We start from the raw sequence: 20,364 nt of genomic DNA, 5'->3' as shown, positions 1-20,364 counted from the left end.
CTTCCTCAACCAGTTCGTCCACATTGAACGGGGAAGCAGTCTTACGTGGGTGTGGTGTGAGGAAATTCAAAAGCCTTGCACGCCCTGATTCTTTAGTTGGCGACAAGCAGACCAGCTACAAGACCAGTGAGTGCCACCAGGATACGATCGACATACCTTAAGCCCATTCGGATGCCTGAGACGACCCGCGCAAAATAAGGTACCCGTTGTCACACACATTGAAGAATGTCCAAGTGAAATGACACTTTGTTGGGCCACAAAGGGAAAACAACTGAATGAGAGGTTGTGACTAACTTGAGGGACAAGTTTAGTTTTTTTTACGGAATGTGTTCACACTCGAACATTTATTATCCTGTTTGCCAGGGCAGATTTTCTCCAAGTCCACATTTTTTAGTTTCCAAATGTCCAAAAACCTGATGTGTACAGTCTAACTGAAATGTATTGTTTGTGAAATTACTAACCAACAACTACACACAAAGAAACTTTGTACAGAATGTAATCTTTGTGATAACATTTCGTTCCGCTTCATTCCTAAAATGTTAATTCTAATCAGATTTGTGGCAACAAAGCAGACGTTGTATAATGTGTGTCTAGTTGAATAACAATATACAATATCGTAGTGTATGCGCTAGGATTAGTTAGCCGCTTGTCATGTGTGAGGGGGGAACTCTTGAGGCACCCCTACTATCTAAGTGCTTATTATGACCACATGACTGTCCTGTTTTTGCAGGATGTCCTTAAACACTTTTCTGGACGGCGATCAGTTCACGTGTTCCATCTGCTTGGACATCTTCAATAACCCGTCCTCCACGCCATGCGGTCACAGCTTCTGTGTCACCTGCATCAACCAGTACTGGGACGGGGCCAAGGTGGGTTCTCCTACCTCCACCTCCACCTTCACATTCACATGACCTCATGTGTCCTTCCTCTGCAGGAATGTCAATGTCCTCTGTGCAAAAGGACCTTCCAGAAGCGTCCGGACCTCCAGATCAACAGGACGCTGCGTGAGATCACAGAGCAGTACAGATCCATGTCTGCAGGGCATGGGGGGTTGGCGAAGGACAAGAAAGTACGTGTACAAGATGGCGCTATGCCCAGCGATTTAATAAATGAACTGACCAAAAGGCTTCCACGTGTTCCGCCCAAAACGTCCCCGAACAGCAGGGAAGTAGGTGAGTCATGTGACCATCGAGATCGTCTGTTTAATTCAGTCCCTAACAAAAATCCATGGCAAACTCATCACCTCAACACCCACAGTCACAACTCCTATGGCGTCTTCCGTCCCTAACCAAAGTCCGATCTCTGTGGCAAGCGGAGCCAATGAAGAGCTTCCAGCCATTGCTTTACCGTCCCAGTTGTTCGCCCGAAGAAGGTTCACCATGAGTGGAGTAGCCAGCAGCCCAAACATTCCCATCTGCCAGATCCACCAGAGGGGCATCATGGTACCAGAATTTTGTTTTTTGTTCCACACGTTCACCTCTGGAACGCTCTCATTTTCATTCTGCGCTTAGATCATCTGTCTGACCGACGGGGAGTACATCTGTCCCAACTGTGAGGCTGAGGAGCATTCCAATCACGACACGGTGAAGGTGGAAGATGTGTGGATAGAAAAGCAGGTGGGAAAGCCAAGCACTGATGTTAGGCACGGATCTGGTATTAATCGTGTTTGCATATGTGCAGGCCCAGCTGAAGGAGACGGAACAGAAGATCCAGGAGATGATCCAACAAAGACTCCGGAAGATTGAAGAGATCCGAATATCAGTAGCAAACATGAAGGTGAGTCCTTGTCTTCTAGCTGAAATATTCAGTCTAATTTGGAAGCTTGTTAGTAATGTTGTGTATCTGGAAATAGCTAGCAGTGGAGCAGGAGACGGCCAGCAGTGTGTGCATATTCTCTGAGCTGGTGGCAGCCATCGAACGCTCGCAAGCGGATGTAATTTTCTCCATGGAGGTCAACCGGAAGACATCTGAGCAACTGGCAGACACCATGGTACAGCAGCTGGAGCAGGAAGTGAAGGAACTCCAACAGCGGGAAAGAGCGGTTGCCACACTGTCAACTTCTGACGACTACGTACAAGGCATTAAGGTGAGTGGCGTCCAAATGATTTAGCTTTTTGTATTTCCGCGCTCGAAACGGCTGTGTATCGTTCCCAGAGTTTCCCTAGGGTCTGCAGCATTCCACCCACCAAAGACTGGTCTGGCGTGTCTGTGGCGTCTGACCTGGGCACAAGCGCCATCTACAAGTCGCTGGCGGCTCAGGTGGACAAGTTCCAGGAGCGGCTAAGGAGCGTAACCGAGACAGGTGCCCTCTCGTGGTGTGGTTAAGAACAAGTCTGTGTCTCAAATAGAATACTTCCATCAGTACACTTTTACACCACTGTGTACACTTACCGGAAATGACGAGAGCAATATTTAACTGCTTCTTCTTCTTCTTCGCTCCTCTTTTATTGTGAATTGTTACCACTCGAGTCACTACAGTAGTACATCAACTTATGACATTAATTGGTTCTGTGATGTAGGTCTTAACTCAAAACACTTGTATCTCAAATCATCGTTACCCATTTAAATGAATTTAAATAAATTTAATTGGCCGGACAAAACAGCAGAATTTCAACGAGTAACATGCCTTTTAAAAAGGGGAAAACAAAGTTTTTGTCAATTAATAGTGTATGAAAAAAAATACCAAAAAATGTAGTACAAACACTACAGTAGTTTTATGAAGTAATGTAATTATAATGTACAGCATTTACTTAGGAGAGTGGACATCTACTGTATCTCCTTCCAGCTGCTTCACCTTCAAACACACCATCAGCAACTTTTCTATATTTTCATTAAATAAATGTCCGCCATTTATATATTATTTTAACATTCTTTGCTAGTGTTAGCCTTATTCTGTCTGAGTATGGTGCAAACTAGCAGTGATAAGCTTGAATTGCTTCGACAAGTTCGGTCATATTTTTGATGAGTTCTTCCTTTATTTCAGTGCTTCTCAAATATTTTCTGTTACGCCCCCCCGAGGAAGAAGAAAATATTTTGCACCATCAAACCCCACACTTGCCACCGTGACTCTAATAGTATAACTTGAAAATTGTTATAACTAAACCTCTGCAAAACATTGTAAGTTTATTAAGATTAAAGGAAACAACACACAAGCCTTTTCTCGTCTCCCACCGTGGTTACAGTGAAGCCAAGTGCTACATACACTTCGTCATATTCTGGTACAGAAAAAAGCATGTTCCCTGAGGTCAGACGCTCGCAACTTAAGGCATAAAAATTAGTCGAGAGACAGCTCTTATTTCAAAACACTCTTAAGTTGGGGCATTCTTTAAGTTAAAGTATCACCTTATTTTCTCACACTATGGTTTGCTTGTCAGCTGCCATTATTTCAAATAAGTCTGTCCCCCTCATGCGATGTCGTTAAGATGGCAAATATTCAAGATGGTAGGTGTCCATCACTGCAAACTAACCATTTTGAGCATTATAAGAGCAACATCTGGATACTGACAGTGCTGTACCGTGTGAACACACTTTAAAGGGAAACTGCACTTTTTGTGGAATTTTGCCTATTGTTCACGATCATTATGAAAGGCATGAAAACGGATGGATTTTTTTAATGCATAATTTCAAAAGCGCCAACAATACTCAATTTCCATTTCGTGACTTGAATATTAACCAAGTATTAGCAGGGGTAAGTAGTAATGCGCTACATTTACTCCGTTACATTACTTAAGTAACTTTTTGGATGAATTGTACTCGACAGTAGTTTTAATGTTACATACTTTTTACTTTTACTTGAGTATTTTTGAAAAGAAGAAACGCTACTTTTAAGATTAAGATTAAGATTAAAGTACCAATGATTGTCACACACACACTAGATGTGGTGAAATTTGTCCTCTGCATTTGACCCATCCCCTTGGGGAGCAGTGGGCAGCAGCGGCGCCGCACCCGGGAATCATTTTGGTGATTTAACCCCCACTCCGTTACATTGAGTTTAATTCCGATCGTTACATTTATTTTGATCACAATTTATAAATATCGATTAAGGCTTGTAAAGACGTATTCTAATGTCAGCGAATTGAGACAGAGTCATTGTTTGTTTTGTCACAGTTAGAGATCCACGTTCTGTACTACCTCTGCAGGTTTTATTGCCTCATTGCTGGAAGCCAGTCCAACACGTCCTCAGCCCAGTGAGTGTTGCGCACACACACATTTGCATGTTAAGATGCCTTCCTGACACGCATTTCTGGTTTTCTGCAGGGATGAGGAGGGTCCAGGAGTATTCAAGTAAGTCCCATTTATGAAGACTAGTTGACTAGGACTAAGATTCATGATGATGATGATACAGATGATAACAAAGATGTCCTCCAATTTTTTTTAGCTGATGTGACACTGGACAGCAACACAGCCCACCCCAGATTGATCCTGTCAGACAGCATGAAGAGTGTGAGATGTTGTTTTTGTCAGCAAGTTGACGGTCACAAGGCTCTGCGTGCTCATCGGATATCTTGGTCTCTGCTGTGCAGGTAAGGTGCAGCGAGCGGCACCAGCTGCTTCCGGACAACACAGAAAGGTTTGACAGGGTGGTCTGTGTCCTGGGGAGAGAGGCCATCAGCTCTGGGCGACACTACTGGGAGGTGAGTAGGAGTCAGTGGAGCTATGGGGGCGCGGGTGATTAGTTGTTAATGTATCCTCGCCTGGGTGACAGGTGCTTGTGGGCGGCAAGACTGACTGGGACCTGGGGGTCGCTAGACAATCCAGCAACAGGAAGGGCAAGATTGATGTCACGCCAAGTAACGGATACTGGTTCCTCAGTTTGAGAGACAAGTGAGTCCTAATCTATGCATGCCACAACTTTGTGTACATATTTAGTAGGGGTGTGGGAAAAAATCGATTCGAATTCGAATCGCGATTCTCACGTTGTGCGATTCAGAAATGATTCTCATTTTCTAAAAATCGATTTTTTTTTTAATTGATGTATTTATTTATATATATTTTATTTTATTTTTTATTTTTTTTAAATTAATCAATCCAACAAAACAATACACAGCAATACCATAACAATGCAATCCAATTCCAAAACCAAACCCGACCCAGCAACACTCAGAACTGCAACAAACAGAGCAATTGAGAGGAGACACAAACACGACACAGAACAAACCAAAAGTAGTGAAACAAAAATGAATATTATCAACAACAGTATCAATATTAGTTAAAATTTCAACATAGCAGTGATTAAAAATCCCTCATTGACATTATCATTAGACATTTATAAAAATAAAAATAAATGAACAATAGTGTCACAGTGACTTACACTTGCATCGCATCTCATAAGCTTGACAACACACTGTGTCCAATATTTTCACAAAGATAAAATATGTCATATTTTTGGTTAATTTAATAGTTAAAACAAATTTACATTATTGCAATCAGTTGATAAAACATTGTCCTTTACAATTATAAAAGCCTTTTACAAAAATCTACTACTCTGCTTGCATGTCAGCAGACTGGAGTAGATCCTGCTGAAAGCCTATGTATTGAATGAATAGAGAATCGTTTTGAATCGGGAAAATATAATTTTTGAATCGAGAATCGCGTTGAATCGTAAAAAATCTATTTAGAATCGAATCGTGACCCCAAGAATCGATATTGAATCGAATCGTGGGACACCCAAAGATTCGCAGCCCTAATATTTATCCTAAAAAACACCTTTTCTCCCTCAAACCAGGAACAAATATGCCTTCCGCACAGAGCCCTCCACAGACGTCCACCTGAACCTTCGGCCAAACAAGATTGGAATATTTGTCGACTATGAGAGAGGACAGGTTTCCTTCTACAACGTGGACGCTAAAATCCACATCTACACCTTCAACGACAACTTCACAGAGTGTATCTTGCCCTTCTTCAGCCCGTGCACCAACAAGTCGGGAAAGAACGATGGACCGCTCGTCATCACGCCGGTCGACAAGTCGGACTGACCAATTGTTCCTTCCTTTTATTTCATATTCCTTTTTTATCACTGTCCTGACATTGTTAGGGTTTGAGAGGGCTGATTTGCTCGTTAAAAAAAATACTTTTTTTTTTTTTTTTTACACAAACAAGTTTTCGACTATCAACATTAAGATTTTGATGGTTACTGTAGATGTGAAAATGTACATACCTCTACTACTGGATAAGTGTAAATAAGTTTTTAGCTGTAGAGGAATGATGCATGTATTGTTGAAAGAACTTAGTGTTAACTTTTTAAAAAGTGAAAATTTTGTCGCATTTTGTTTTATGAAATGATTCACAACATATTCCTATCTGACATCTTGCTTGTTAAACGTTCTCCAATTGAAGCACATGTAAATGGTCTTTACCCAAGATAGGTTTTGTTATGCTTTTAACTGACATTCTTGCGGTTTTCTGGTTGTCTAGCATGTGTCACATAGCAGTTACCATAGCAACACAAATGCATCTACTTGCACTGTGGTCCGGCACTTTTTTCTTTGGAAAAAAAAAAAGTTCATCATTCAGGTCAATAGTTCAAAAAGTGATTTTATTTGTAAACATAGATTATTAAATAATTTGCTCAGCAAATGTCAGCATTGAGGAATCTTTGGGAAGACAAACATGAAAATCAGTAATATATTGGCATTAACTTCATGATCACAATTAATTAATTAGCTAACTGGCATAAGCACCTGGCTTGAATATGAAACACCCACTGGTCCACACTCAATCAAAAACACAAAACTTCTACCAGTGACGTTTGTCAAAATTCAAAAAACAAAAACTAGCATTAACACTCAATTATGGCTGAATTATGACACACTCAATGGTCCGCACCCATTAACCCATACAAATCACACCCACTTGTCACAAAACTTTAATCAGAGACGTTTGTCATAATTCAAGCAACAAAAGCTAGCATTAGCACCAAGCTCAAATATGACACAACTACTGGTCTGCACACATTCACACACAATAATGTCTTCAAAAAACTTTAACCAGTGATGTTTGTCATACTTCAAAAAACCTTGTAAGTGCAAATAGACTTCTGTCATAGTCCATTTTGAGATTCTACTGGGAATTGATGCCGTCACGCTTCTTCTGAGATTTGGCCTTTTCCTTCTGGAGCAGAATGTGCTCTGCGAACTCCTTGACGGCGCCGTTACCGCCCAGGCAGTGACAAGTGTACTTGGAGGCTTGGACGGCCACCACGGGGGCATCGGCGGGGACCCCGCTCAACGCAGCCAGGTTGAGACAATCCACGTCGAGCTTGTCGTTACCTGATAAGACATTGGCGGTGAGGACGCCACAGAATAAGGAGGCAATGGCGGCCTGTAAGTGATGGAAAATGGTAGCACCTTACCCATGTATGCAACATCCTTCCAATTCAGCTTCCTAGACTTCAGCATGGCCGTCAAATCAGGAAGAGGCTCCTCCCCCACCTGAATAACCTGACAGCCTGTCCTCTTGGCCAGTCTATCCACCAACGTCTGCGCCAGAGGGTCCTCTTGAGTGGTCAGCAGCACCACCTGCAGGGCAAGCACGTCGAGGCGGCATCAAATTAGGAAGACATAAACCACTTTTGGGGGGCGGCCTCTGTGCTTGACAGCTGACAACCTCCACTTCCTCTCGCTTCAGCATGCGGATGGCAGCCATGTCTCTGGTGTTGACAGACATCATCTCCTCTCCAGCTGCAGAAATATAGATGTTGCCCTCCAACAAACATCCCGATACATTACAGAACATCAGCTGAACCACCTCCGGCGTTGCCTGGCCAAAGTAGCCATACCTGTGAGACATTAACACGCATGTTAAGAGGCAGTCGTACTTAGGAAGAAAAAAACATGTTTGCAACCTGAGGACTCTCTGCTCAGCCACAGGCCAGTCGATGTCCACGTCGATGTCCACGCTGTACTCAGGAAGCATCTCGTAGTAGGACACCTTGCCACCCTGCACATTTAAAAGGGCAAAGCTTGGCATCCACAAGGTTCTGGCAAGTTTTCCCAACATGGCCGCAAACCTGCAGAAGACCCCGGTCCATGAGGAGCTCCTTGGTGGTGAAATAAAAGGAGCCATTCTCACACAGCTCGCCGTCCCAATCCTGACGCCGAGGACGGTTAGCCGGGTCCAAGTTCAACGGTTTGGTTAGGTCAGGCGCTGAAAGGAGAGGAAGTCTGCTTTAAGAATACTTTTTTCCTCCCAAGATGGCACCACTGTAGTGGCTGCTGTCTGCAGGAGCTCCTTGCTCTTGTGTTTCCCCCTTTGTGTTTGGGAGGTTTCCCAGCTAATCAGGGCCGCGCAACACTGTGTGGCACTTTTGTGGCTTCTGCGCTTTTTTTTTGCGAACTTTTGAAACTGCCTCGGGGGAGCCCATGTTTGTATCAAAGACCGCCTGCTGGCTCTCTGCCACACCGGAGTCTGTGTGGAGGGACCGGAGGAGATGCGGAGGAAGAGACGAAGCTGCGGAGCTAGCGTTCGACGTCGGGAAGGACGGGCTTCACAGAGCCCTAGCTGAATGAGCATGTGTCGGACATTTTGGTCTCCTTGGAGGCATTCTCGCTCATCCCCACGGACTGGAAATTGGTCAAGAGCTAGTGGGCAGCCTAGGACGGAGTCGGCTCGCTTGGTTGCTTTGTTGGGTCTGTTCCGGTCTTTGGCCGTGCTGTCTCCCCACCACAGCAGACAATGGCCTGTAGCACTGCAGAGGCCACTGATTTGTTTTGTTGTTTATCTATATATGTTACAATTATATGTGCACAACATGTTTTATTTTTTACTAATTGTTTTACATTTGTAGCTTTATGTAGAAAATGTCTACCCATTGTTTCATACCAAGATCAGGGTTTCTCCTAGATTGCAAAGATGGCGGTGGGGGCGTGGTTAGGGAGGTAGCCACCATGACGACATCGTATACTTTGCCACATTATGATTTTCTATAAAGACGCTGAAAAAAAAATTATACTGCGTACATACATTAAAAAACAAATCTGTTATTAGTGTTAACATATATTTTTATACATCGCTTTGCTCCATTTTCCAATTGTTGCTGCTTATATTACAATGTAATTTGAGAACTGTTCAAACGTCTAGACCCTTTTAGTGACTTTTTATTTATTTAAAACGACTGGCAACAAAGCTAGCATCTTTTTCTGGTGTTATTATAGAATGTACTCCTATTTAGAGACTCTACTTCTATCCCTTGATGTCTGCGAGGAACAGCGAGCTGCAGCCAACCTGACGTCACACGTGCTTTGCGCTGCTGCTCCATTTGGACTTTCTCCACTTTGAAGCCGCCACTGCCCTATTAATATTTGCATACTTTGCAGATCGCTGTTCGCGGGTAAATCTCGTATATATTAATGTACGTCCACGTCGCAGACATGCTGCCTCCGCGGCAGACAATTCCGTGCATATTCATATTCATAACATTCGTTCTCAGGACTGGACTGAGCACCTTACCTCCTTTTGCACTATTTATTTTCTTTCCTTCCTATGTTTTGCATATTCATAGACTGTCGCACTGATACAATAAAAGGCATTCTATTCTATTATATTTATGGATGTCCGATAATGGCTTTTTGCCGATATTCCGATATTATCCAACTCTTTAATTACAGATACCGATATCAACCGATACTGATATATACAGTCGTGGAATTAACACATTATGCCTAATTTGGACAACCAGGTATGGTGAAGATAAGGTCCTTTTTAAAAAAAAAAAATTAATAAAATAAGATAAATAAATTAAAAACATATTCTTGAATAAAAAAAAGTAAAACAATATAAAAACAGTTACATAGAAACTAGTAATTCATGAAAAAGAGTAAAATTAACTGTTAAAGGTTACTATTAGTGGACCAGCAGCACGCACAATCATGTGTGCTTACGGACTGTATCCCTTGCAGACTGTATTGATATATAATGTAGGAACCAGAATATTAATAACAGAGAAAACAACCCTTTTGTGTGAATGAGTGTAAATGGGGGAGGGAGGTTTTTTGGGTTGGTGCACTAATTGTAAGTGTATCTTGTGTTTTTTATGTAGATTTAATAAAAAAATAAAACGATACAGATAATAAAAAAACAGATACCGATAATTTCCTATATTACATTTTAAAACATTTATCGGCCGATAATATCGGCATGCTGATATTATCGGACATCTCTAATTATTTTCTATGTTGCCTTTGTCGTCACAACATCCTGTTTCGGCAGGACTGTTGCAGTGGTCAGTCTTTTTTCGTCGACCATGATATGTACAATCTCGTTGTTGCGTTTTTCCCCGTTTCTTGCATTGAACAGAGAGCACAGTACCATGTCAAATTATTTGTGTGTGACATACTTGGCCAATAAAAATGATTCTATATCTGACATCACACACACACACACACACACACACACACACACAAGTACACAAGTTTGTCCACTTACAGCCCTTTGTGACCCCCTGCCAGCGAAACTGGTGCCTGCGGACCACGGAGAAAACGGAGTCAAAGCCTTGCAGCACGATCAACTCCAATGCCTCCTTCACGTGGAACGGGTGGAGGCAGGGGGAGGTGGCCTGTATGTTACACACTATGTCCACATCTGCGAGAAGACAAACACAGTATGTGTGTCAAAGGTTTTAGCGCTCTAAACAAACGTGGCCTTAATTGTTGTCCGGCATACGCGGATGGTGTCGGACAAACTCCTGGATGGTGTCCAGCGATGAGGTGGAGTCCCGTGCGACTTGGGCGCTGCGCCGATGCACCTTGGCGCCCCAGGCAAGCGCCACCTGCTCGATGGTGTCGTGGTCCGTCGACACCCACACGCTGAAAAACACAGGACGGACGTTCTAGCCCTTCAGATGCCATTTACGGTCACTTTTTTTTTTGTTCTACTCGTACCTGTCAAACATGTTGGAGTCCACGGCCGCGCGGAGCACCCATCCAATGAGTGGCACCCCGGCCAGTTTCTTGATGTTTTTCAGGGGGATGCCTTTGCTTCCGCCCCTCGCCAGGATAAGCGCGGCGATGTGTCTCTTCCCGTCCGCTTTGCTATGCTTGCCGCCGGCCTCCTGTGTGGCCCGATCGCCACTAGTGAGCAAACCTCTCTTTCGGGAGTCCATTGCGGCTCTCTCCTTTGTCTCGAGGGAAGCCTGTCGGTTTTAGGGCGGTTTTAAGCGTCTGCAACTCTGTAGGTTGTACCTTGGCGTCGGGCGCTTCCTGGTTCTCCTCTTCCCCTCTTTTCACTGCAGCAAGTAAGGCAAAGTAGTACTCACTACCGCCACTTGCTGGTGAACCACAAATGTGCCTACAAGAATATCGGCCTTCAAAATACAAGATAAAATGTTTTCTTCTCCAAATAAATTGTAGAATGATATATGAGATGATGACAGGCTATTTAAATTAAAGTTGTTGTTTTTTTAGTCTACTAACTTTTACAGAAAACTCACACACAGGTATGCTACCTGACCAGTTTCCCCTCCCTTCACTGAGGAATTCAGGCCAATTAAAAAGCACATAAGTTGGTGTCTACACTGACAAGACTTAAAAAGAATAAATGCAGAATATTTAATATTTAAATCAAGTCATTAACACCATTTTGGAATGAAACATGATCTCCTACTTTTTATCCTCTTAAGAAAGAAGGCGAGATGTTGTGATGAGAGAGGAAGGGAGGTCTTCTGGCTCAACTCATCGGACCGCCCGGGCAGCATACCACACTCCCTTAACCTCCTTCTGCTCATCAGCAGCCTCGCCTAGACTTGTGGATTTTCCTATGAAAATGCTGCGCATGAGGCATATGCCTTTAACATACATGACACACATCTTATAAATTATTGTTTGCTATAGCAGACTGCCATGCCTATCGTGTAGTCGTGTATCTTCCTGTGCCCTATGTATTTGAAGTTTCATTGTCTTAATTATAAATTCATTTATTTAAATATATATATATATATATATATATATATATATATATATATATATATATATATATATATATATATATATATATATATATATATATATATATATATATATATATATATATATATATTTTAAATGATTGTGTCATAAAAATTATGACGTGTGCCCTATGTATTTGAAGTTTCATTGTCTTAATTATAAATTAATTTATTTAAAAAAATATATATATATATATATTTTAAATGATTGTGTCATAAAAAATTATGACATGTGCCCTATGTATTTGAAGTTTCATTGTCTTAATTATAAATTCATGTATTTAAAAAATATATATATATATGTATATTTTAAATGATTGTGTCATAAAAATTATGACATGTGTCCTATGTATTTGAAGTTTCATTGTCTTAATTATAAATTCATTTATTTAAAAAATATATATATCTTTTTTAAATGATTGTGTTACGGCGCAGTCATAAAAATGATGACATGTGTCCTCCATGTTCTCAGGCTGACAAAAGGCAGGAAACCGGTTGAGCAGGTAAACTGAAGCCCAGCCCAGAATCCGTTCTCCTTGTTGTCACCGTTATTTCTCAGGCGCATGCGCGCTGGCGCCAGTTTCCTGCTCTTAAATTAGTACCTGTGCTGCTGCTCGACCCACCTGAGTGCGTTTTTTTGTCCCGTGTGCGTGTGAGCGTTTCGTGTTTGTTTGCTTGCGTGTTCGTCGCTCTCTTTAGCGCGGACTAACGGACTTGTTTCCCCCCTTAGTGGACTCCCGCCACTGGAAGGAGCTCAGGTGAGCGCGGAGGAGGAATAAGAAGAGGAAGAAGAGGCAAGAAAGTTCCAGGCCAACATGCCTCGAGCCTTCCTGGTGAAGAAGGCCAACGTTTCGCCGGGAAAGCGGAACTGGAGCGAGCTCCCGGACGACGAACGAGGAGACGTCTACGTCCCAGGTGAGTCCGCCTTACCTGCCGGAATATTCCCACCGGGGCACGGGGCAGGGGGTGTTGGTCCAGATGTGAGAGTGTAACGGGACCGAGGCCGAATAACGGGAAGGACAGCAGCAGTGCGCGAGGAGGCGAAATAGTCCATTAGTCGTACCTTCAAACATCTCTCTTAAAAAAATAATTTTAAACTTGCTGTGCTCTTTTCACCTCCTATTTTCTTCCTTTTCTTCTTTGCCCCCTTCCGTTTCAGACACTATTCATTTAAGTTAAGGGACCCCCCCCCCCCCCCCCCCGCCCCCTGCTCCTCCCCCCTTGTCCCTCATCGCACACACTGCATTAATTTAAGTTAGGGAGTGTCCCCCTCTCCCCCTGCAGGAGAACAATTGGCATTGTTGCCATCAGACGTCAGGATCAGATAACACATAACGGACTACACCCCACCCCCCCCACCCCCACACCCACCCCCCCCCCCCCCCCCCCACACACACCCTCGCTAGCCCCCATGGCACCCCCAATCAGCGTTGTGACGTCATCCTTCTGCAACAAGCAGCATTTGTCTTATTATGGAGGAGACTTCCTGCACAACAACGGTCTCCTTGCCTGTGGTATGTGCCGTTACTTGCTGTACCTGCCTGACGTGTGGCAGGACTTTCACTGAAGTCGAAAGTATGAACGCTTGACGACACTCGTTGTCCTTTAAGGACTTTTTGGCCAACACAGAACCACCACAAAAGTCCTGCCGAGTTTCAATCACTCGCACTTTTTGTCACTTACCTGTCCAGGTGTTGTGCTAAACTAACCATGCTAAGCTAACCCCTGCCTCTACTGGACAAAATCTGTACTGACAGGTTGTCGTCAGGCTGTTTTTTTGACTGTTAATCTGTGTCTTATATACCCTGCCGCTTCCTCTGAGCACCGCCGAGTTAATGTTTATTAGACTTGAGGACGTGTAACGGACCCCGCAGACGCCTTCAGCAAACACACACACACACACACTCACACACACACATGCACACACAGACTGACGTGAAAGTATGAGGTAGCATTTACTGAAACAAGTCAAGTCAGGTTTTTCTCTTCTCTCTTACTTATGGAAACCCCGCGCTCTGTCTCATAACAGCACTTTACACACACACACACACACACACACAAACACACTCACAGCTCATTCATTGGCAAAAGGGGGAGGGTGCGCAAACAATAAGATGAGATTAAATGTCCAGCCTGCTGCAGTAGCCATAGAAACTATCACCAAAATGGGCTAATTAACAAAGATGTTTAAAAGAGGGTTGAAACATCCAGCAGCACCCATGGACCCATAAACAGCCCACCTTCACATGGTGACAATGGATGCAGAGCTGACAGACAAGAGAAATCAAAAGTCAGTGACTTCATAGCAGAACTTGAACGCATCAGAGTCACATGAATTGTTTGCGCTGATCTTTGTGTTTGATGCGAGCGCCGCCCTGCATGAGGTTCAACATACACAGAAACACACACACACTGAGCTGGTGCTGCAGGACTGTCTGGTCGGACAGGTCCAACCATGCATGCTGTGCGTGTGTGTGTGCACCTGCCATGCACATGTAAAAATTTAAATGGCTACCTTCTACAGTGTCCATCTTTCCCCCGTCCGTCCTGGTGATGGAGGATGAGGCGAGTCCAGCCGAGGCCGCACCACTCTGCCTGGCTAAGCAGTCTTTAACCGAGAGCCACGCGCACGCCGAACTGCCGTCCTGCACGGTGCTGGGCCGGCCGCAGAGCCCGGTGGCACCTCTGACGGACGAGAGTTCAGAGGTCCGTGCCAACTGGTCACAGAGCAGCTCTTTGTTTGTCCGCTCCAAAATGAAGGTGAGTATTGTTGGATGAGGCCGTGTCTTAAATGGTATACTTCCGTCACTACACTTCAATAACAAAATATGAATGTAGTGCCCCAAATCCATTAGTGTCGTTACACTTACCAGAAAATGACAATATTTACCTTCGTCTTCTCTCCTTTTTTTGTGAATTGTAACCACTCGGCGCAGCATTATTGCCAACATTTGGATTTCCCCCCTAAAGGATGCTAGCTGGTGAAGCTGTGCGAGAGTACGTTGGTAAACCTCTCTCCCTATTGCCAGAAGAATCGAGCTGAACAACAAGCTGACAGCTTAAGCTTTTAGCTTGTTGCTCAGTGCTCTTATCTCTCATCTTGAAGACCCTGGTTTGATCGCAGGAGGCAGACCCAGGCGGGTTACATTGGTGCCGTGAGGTGCAGGGTGGTGAGTGTAACAAATGCCAGCAGGTGCAGCTGTGTGAGAGTACGTTGGTTAACCTTACTCTCTAACACCTTAAGAGCCGACTGGACAATGAGTTGACGTCTTGGGATTTTAGCACTTCTACGCTACGGAGACATCCATCAATCCATCCATTTTCAACCGCTTTGCCCTCTCGGGTCGCGGTTCAATTTTAATTATCTTCAAAGCCAAACAGGACAGAAAGGTCCTTAAGTTTTTGAAACAGTGTAAAAACATTTGGATTCTTTTTTTTTTTGCTTTAAATTTCTCAGTAAACATCAGTCCTAAACAAAAATATCAAACATGTTATCTTTTGTTTTGTAATAATGTCACAGGTTTTAAAAAGATAACTCATGTTATACAAATGTATACTAATTTAAAACTGTGACGTCATTATATCAAAAGGCCTTCAAACAGTTAATATATATATATATATATATATATATATATATATATATATATATATATATATATATATATATATATATATATATATATATATATATATATATATACACTACCGTTCAAAAGTTTGGGGTCACATTGAGATGTCCTTATTTTTGAAGGAAAAGCACCGCACTTTTCAATGAAGATAACTTTAAACTAGTCTTAACTTTAAAGAAATACACTCTATACATTGCTAATGTGGTAAATGACTATTCTAGCTGCAAATGTCTGGGTTTTGGTGCAATATCTACATAGGTGTATAGAGGCCCATTTCCAGCAACTATCACTCCAGTGTTCTAATGGTACAATGTGTTTGCTCATTGGCTCAGAAGGCTAATTGATGATTAGAAAACCCTTGTGCAATCATGTTCACACATCTGAAAACAGTTTAGCTCGTTACAGAAGCTACAACACTGACCTTCCTTTGAGCAGATTGAGTTTCTGGAGCATCACATTTGTGGGGTCAATTAAACGCTCAAAATGGCCAGAAAAAGAGAACTTTCATCTGAAACTCGACAGTCTATTCTTGTTCTTAGAAATGAAGGCTATTCAACAAAATCGTTTGGGTGACCCCAAACTTTTGAACGGTAGTATATATATATATATATATATATATATATATATATATATATATATATATATATATATATATATTAACTGTTTGAAGGCCTTTTGATATATATATATATATATATATATATATATATATATATATATATATATATATATATATATATATATATATATATATATTGCCAAAAGTATTTGGCCACCCATCCAAATGATCAGAATCACTTGGCCTGGCCACAGGTGTATAAAATCAAGCACTTAGGCACGGAGACTGTTTCTACAATCATTTGTGAAAGAATGGGTCGCTCTCAGGAGCTCAGTGATTTCCAGCATGGAATAGGATGCCACCTGTGCAACAAAACCAGTTGTGAAATGTCCTCATTTCTAAATATTCCAAAGTCAACTGTTGGCTTCATTATAAGAAAATGGAAGAGTTTGGGAACAACAGCAACTCAGCCACGAAGTGGTTGGCCACGTAAACTGACAGAGAGGGGTCAACGGATGCTGAAGCGCATAGTGCAAAGAGGTCGCCGACTTTCTGCACAGTCAGTTGCTACAAAGCTCCAAACTTCATGTGACCTTCCAATTAGCCCACGTACAGTACGCAGAGAGCTTCATGGAATGGGTTTCCATGGCCGAGCAGCTGCATCTAAGCCATACATCACCAAGTCCAATGCAAAGCGTCGGATGCAGTGGTGTAAAGCACGTCGCCAATGGACTCTAGAGTAGTGGAGACGCGTTCTCTGAAGTGTTGAATCACGCTTTTCCATCTAGCAATCTGATGGACGAGTCTTGGTTTGGAGGTTGCCAGGAGAACGGTACATTTCGGACTGCATTGTGCCAAGTGGGAAATGTGGTGGAAGAGGAATTATGGTGTGGGGTGGTTTTTCAGGAGTTGGACTTGGCCCCTTAGTTCCAGTGAAAGGAACTTTGAATGCTCCAGGATACCAAAACATTTTGGACAATTCCATGCTCCCAACCTTGTGGGAACAGTTTGTAGCGGGCCCCTTCCTCTTCCGACATGACTGTGCACAAAGTAAGGTCCATAAAGACCTGGATAATAGAGTCTGGTGTGGATGAACTTGACTGGCCTGCACAGAGTCCTGACCTGAACCCGATAAAACACCTTTGGGATGAATTAGAACGGAGGCTGAGAGCCAAGCCTTCTCGACCAACATCAGTGTGTGACCTCACCAATGCACTTTTGGAAGAATGGTGGAAAATTCCTATAAACACACTCCGCAACCTTGTGGACAGCCATCCCAGAAGACTTGAAGCTGTGAGAGCTGCAAAAGGTGGACCAACGTAAATATACTTTTTTTTTTAAATGTACATTTATTTTTAATTTCAATTCCCCTGCTTGCCTCACTATGGACTGGACTCTCACATTATTAACTGTAACCACTTGGCATCCATTGCACCGGTCACCCGGGGAGTCCCCACATCTGCGGTACCTTTCAAGGTTTCACGTTGTTCCCATTGGGTTGAGTTTTTTCTTGCCCTGATGTGGGATCTGAGTCGGGATGTCGTTGTGGCTTGTGCAGCCCTTTGAGACACTTGTGATTTAAGGTCTATATAGATAAACTTTTATGGACTGATTATAAATAAGGATTACAATTTAATAAAGCATTTCATGTTAGGTATTTTTTAGGGCTAAAGTTGATTTAGAGATTTGATAAAAAAAAGAAAAGGCGAGATAAATAAAGAATCCAAAATGTTTTCATGCCGTTTGGCTTTGGGGTATTGTCGAATAACTTGCATTGTATTGTACATCTGTAAAAGAATTGGACATTGCAACATTTTGATTTCAATGTTAAAAACCCATCTTACAAAAATAATGTACAATGGAGTAACACAACAATAAGTATGGCCAAAATAAAGCAAAACTGTACTGAAAGGACAAAAAATGATGGTTAAACATTTATTTTTTCCAGCTATTTTTGAGCGATAGTCCCTTCTACTTCGTAGCCAAAATGTCGACTTTTGCGGGTGGTAAGTGTCCATCACTGTGTCCTCGACATTTTTTAGCGTTTTGAGTGCAAGATCCAGGTGCTGACAGCGCACTGCATTTTTGCTGTGAGTATACCTATGCACTCAAAATACTTAAGTGTAAGTACGGAAGTGTGTCATTTGAGACACAGCCTGTGTGATTGGTCGGTCGGAGAGTTAACACTGGAAATCAAGCTTCTTTGTCTCTTGTCAGGTGACGACAGGCGAATTGCCTCATGATCCTGTTCCTACATCGCCATCCCTGACAGTACCGGAAGACACGTTCATGCCCGTTGTCATGACGACAAACCCAGTTCCCATGAAATTTGCCTCATCTGTGATCCGGTCGTCGAGCGGGCTGACGCCGCCCTTAATTTGTCAGGTATCCCAACTTGGCTTTAAAACATAAATAGGTTAGCGGAATGTATTGACTGTCATATAAGGTTCCAGAATGTGTGTTTGTTGCCTTCAGATTTGCCAGAAAACGTTCCAGTACCAACGAATGTTAAACCGACACATGAAGTGTCACAACGACACCAAGCGGCACCTCTGTAGCTTCTGCGGCAAAGGCTTCAACGACACCTTTGACCTCAAGAGACACGTGCGCACACACACGGGTGCGTGGCACAGTCGCACTCACGCTCCTCCCTCACGCCGTCGAATGGCGCTGACGTTTCTGTTTTTTGTGCAGGAGTTCGGCCGTACAAGTGCGATCTCTGTGACAAGGCCTTCACGCAGCGCTGCTCGCTGGAGTCGCACATGAAGAAGATCCACAGCGTCACGCAAAAGTACGCCTACAAGGAGCGCCGCAACAAGCTGTACGTGTGCGAGGAGTGCGGCCACACAGCGGCCACACAGGACGAGCTGCTGCTGCACCTCCACTCGCTGCACCCCGACAGCGCCCTCTTGAAAGGGAAGGGGGGGCGGCGGGCAGGGAGTTCGGGAGGAACAGGAATGATCGGAGAGCTGGAATGTACGCTGGGTTCACCACAAGGAGCCGATAGTGACGACACCACGGGATCAGCCGGCCTATAAAAAGAAAGAGAAAAACATTTCTGACTGGAACTATCATGGGACTGCTAACTTGCTTTTCTTGCTTTTTTACTGCATGTGGGCCTTCTGTAAAGCAATATAGGACTTTCCTATCAGTTGATTCATTAAAGGGAGTAATATATCACACTGCAATGGTTTATTTCATGCATACATTCATTAAAAGTTGTGATGGGACCATGTGACATATAGTGACTGCGCCTCACTGCAAGCTTACACCCAAAGAAGCAGAGTTGGGAGGGCGAGGTCGGATTCCTGGTCTCTGTCAGGTCTTGTCGCAGGAATCTAGTAAACGCCCACCTTGCTGGAGGGTAAGTTCCGGCTGACTACAATGACGGCAAAATAGCGGTCCGGAAACTCTACTTCACACAGGCCAGAAGGACTTCATTACACCTGTATGTAGAAAAGGAAAACACATTTAAATGCAATATTTATCTAAAATATCTAACTAATATATATTTTTCTTAGCAGAGCCGCAGCTGTACTCAGTTGTAATACACTTTTTTACCACTTGTGGCAGGAACGACAATATCAAACAAACAGAAGAAGTCTAGAGCTAAAATCACAGAGAAGTTTCTTAAGTGCAAAAATTATGACTAAAGTGACAAAGCTGTACTTTAATTTACACTTACATTTCATTGATTTGATTTATTTAAGAAATATTATTACATTAGCTGGAATGTGCTTATTTTAGCAGTGTGTATGTACTACATTGTTATAGTTTTAATTTGCGGTATATTTGATTAGTATTTATTTTGTAATCAGCCTGACCTGAGTCTTGATAATAATCTTTGTGATTAACGCACACTTTCATATTATTTGAAAAGGTTTATCCTGTTAAATTGTAAGTAGGTTAGATGCAATTATTGAATATAATTAAGAATAAGAGTAAGATTACTGATTTAGCGTTGATATTTAAAGGCCTACTGAAACCCACTACTACCGACCACGCAGTCTGATAGTTTATATATCAATGATGAAATCTTAACATTGCAACACATGCCAATACGGCCGGGTTAACTTATAAAGTGCAATTTTAAATTTCCCGGGAAACTTCCGGCTGAAAACGTCTTGGTATGATGACGTTTGCGCGTGACGTCAAGGGTTGAAGCAGGCATTTTGGAATAGCACGGTCGCCAGCTTAAGTCGTCTGTTTTCACCACATAATTCCACAGTATTCTGGAC

At 42.9% G+C, this 20,364-nt stretch overlaps 3 protein-coding genes across 6 annotated transcripts; 2 read left to right on the top strand and 1 right to left on the bottom strand.

Moving 5' to 3' along the window:
• The first annotated feature begins 55 nt into the window (after window positions 1–55).
• On the top strand, window positions 56–6,087 carry LOC133661965 (E3 ubiquitin-protein ligase TRIM39). Its single transcript, XM_062065572.1, has 14 exons — window positions 56–199; window positions 731–869; window positions 935–1,172; window positions 1,258–1,442; window positions 1,512–1,616; window positions 1,681–1,776; window positions 1,853–2,086; window positions 2,155–2,302; window positions 4,140–4,187; window positions 4,258–4,284; window positions 4,379–4,443; window positions 4,524–4,634; window positions 4,706–4,824; window positions 5,726–6,087. Exons 2-14 carry the CDS (start codon window positions 732–734, stop codon window positions 5,973–5,975), a joined length of 1,764 nt encoding a protein of 587 aa, XP_061921556.1. The 5' UTR covers window positions 56–199; window position 731; the 3' UTR covers window positions 5,976–6,087.
• A 429-nt stretch (window positions 6,088–6,516) lies between these two features.
• On the bottom strand, window positions 6,517–11,548 carry cmasa (cytidine monophosphate N-acetylneuraminic acid synthetase a). Its single transcript, XM_062065574.1, has 8 exons — window positions 10,878–11,548; window positions 10,660–10,802; window positions 10,423–10,578; window positions 8,009–8,145; window positions 7,844–7,938; window positions 7,606–7,777; window positions 7,352–7,517; window positions 6,517–7,268 (listed from the first exon to the last, which is right to left on the bottom strand). The coding sequence occupies exons 1-8, from the start codon at window positions 11,096–11,098 to the stop codon at window positions 7,060–7,062; spliced, it is 1,299 nt and encodes a 432-aa protein (XP_061921558.1). The 5' UTR covers window positions 11,099–11,548; the 3' UTR covers window positions 6,517–7,059.
• Window positions 11,549–12,431: 883 nt separating this feature from the next.
• ovol1a (ovo-like zinc finger 1a) lies at window positions 12,432–19,299 on the top strand. 4 transcript variants are annotated; one of them, XM_062066945.1, is made up of 6 exons: window positions 12,432–12,565; window positions 12,669–12,853; window positions 14,463–14,698; window positions 18,344–18,511; window positions 18,602–18,746; window positions 18,821–19,299. In XM_062066945.1, exons 2-6 carry the CDS (start codon window positions 12,754–12,756, stop codon window positions 19,162–19,164), a joined length of 993 nt encoding a protein of 330 aa, XP_061922929.1. In that variant the 5' UTR covers window positions 12,432–12,565; window positions 12,669–12,753; the 3' UTR covers window positions 19,165–19,299. The 4 variants fall into 4 exon arrangements, with proteins under 4 accessions (XP_061922929.1, XP_061922930.1, XP_061922928.1 ...); XM_062066946.1 differs by having other exon boundaries at window positions 12,457–12,584; XM_062066947.1 differs by lacking the exon at window positions 12,432–12,565 and adding an exon at window positions 12,567–12,590.
• The last annotated feature ends 1,065 nt before the right edge of the window (window positions 19,300–20,364 follow it).

This window comes from Entelurus aequoreus, linkage group LG12, assembly GCF_033978785.1.
Source record: "Entelurus aequoreus isolate RoL-2023_Sb linkage group LG12, RoL_Eaeq_v1.1, whole genome shotgun sequence".
In the NCBI taxonomy this organism is placed as follows: domain Eukaryota; kingdom Metazoa; phylum Chordata; class Actinopteri; order Syngnathiformes; family Syngnathidae; genus Entelurus; species Entelurus aequoreus.
Note: the sequence above shows the minus strand (reverse complement) of the source record. Positions and strands in the feature narration are given on the sequence as shown.

Coding starts and splice junctions, on each gene's coding strand:
- cmasa (XM_062065574.1), bottom strand. CDS start 11,098: ATGGACTCCCGAAAGAGAGGTTTGCTCACTAGTGGCGATCGGGCCACA. Junction 10,579..10,659: donor GTTTGTCCGACACCATCCGC/GTATGCCGGACA, acceptor GTCTTCTCGCAG/ATGTGGACATAGTGTGTAAC. Junction 7,939..8,008: donor TGGACCGGGGTCTTCTGCAG/GTTTGCGGCCAT, acceptor TTAAATGTGCAG/GGTGGCAAGGTGTCCTACTA.
- LOC133661965 (XM_062065572.1), top strand. CDS start 732: ATGTCCTTAAACACTTTTCTGGACGGCGATCAGTTCACGTGTTCCATC. Junction 1,173..1,257: donor CCCGAACAGCAGGGAAGTAG/GTGAGTCATGTG, acceptor CAACACCCACAG/TCACAACTCCTATGGCGTCT. Junction 4,635..4,705: donor CTGGGCGACACTACTGGGAG/GTGAGTAGGAGT, acceptor CCTGGGTGACAG/GTGCTTGTGGGCGGCAAGAC.
- ovol1a (XM_062066945.1), top strand. CDS start 12,754: ATGCCTCGAGCCTTCCTGGTGAAGAAGGCCAACGTTTCGCCGGGAAAG. Junction 12,854..14,462: donor AGGAGACGTCTACGTCCCAG/GTGAGTCCGCCT, acceptor TACCTTCTACAG/TGTCCATCTTTCCCCCGTCC. Junction 14,699..18,343: donor TTGTCCGCTCCAAAATGAAG/GTGAGTATTGTT, acceptor GTCTCTTGTCAG/GTGACGACAGGCGAATTGCC.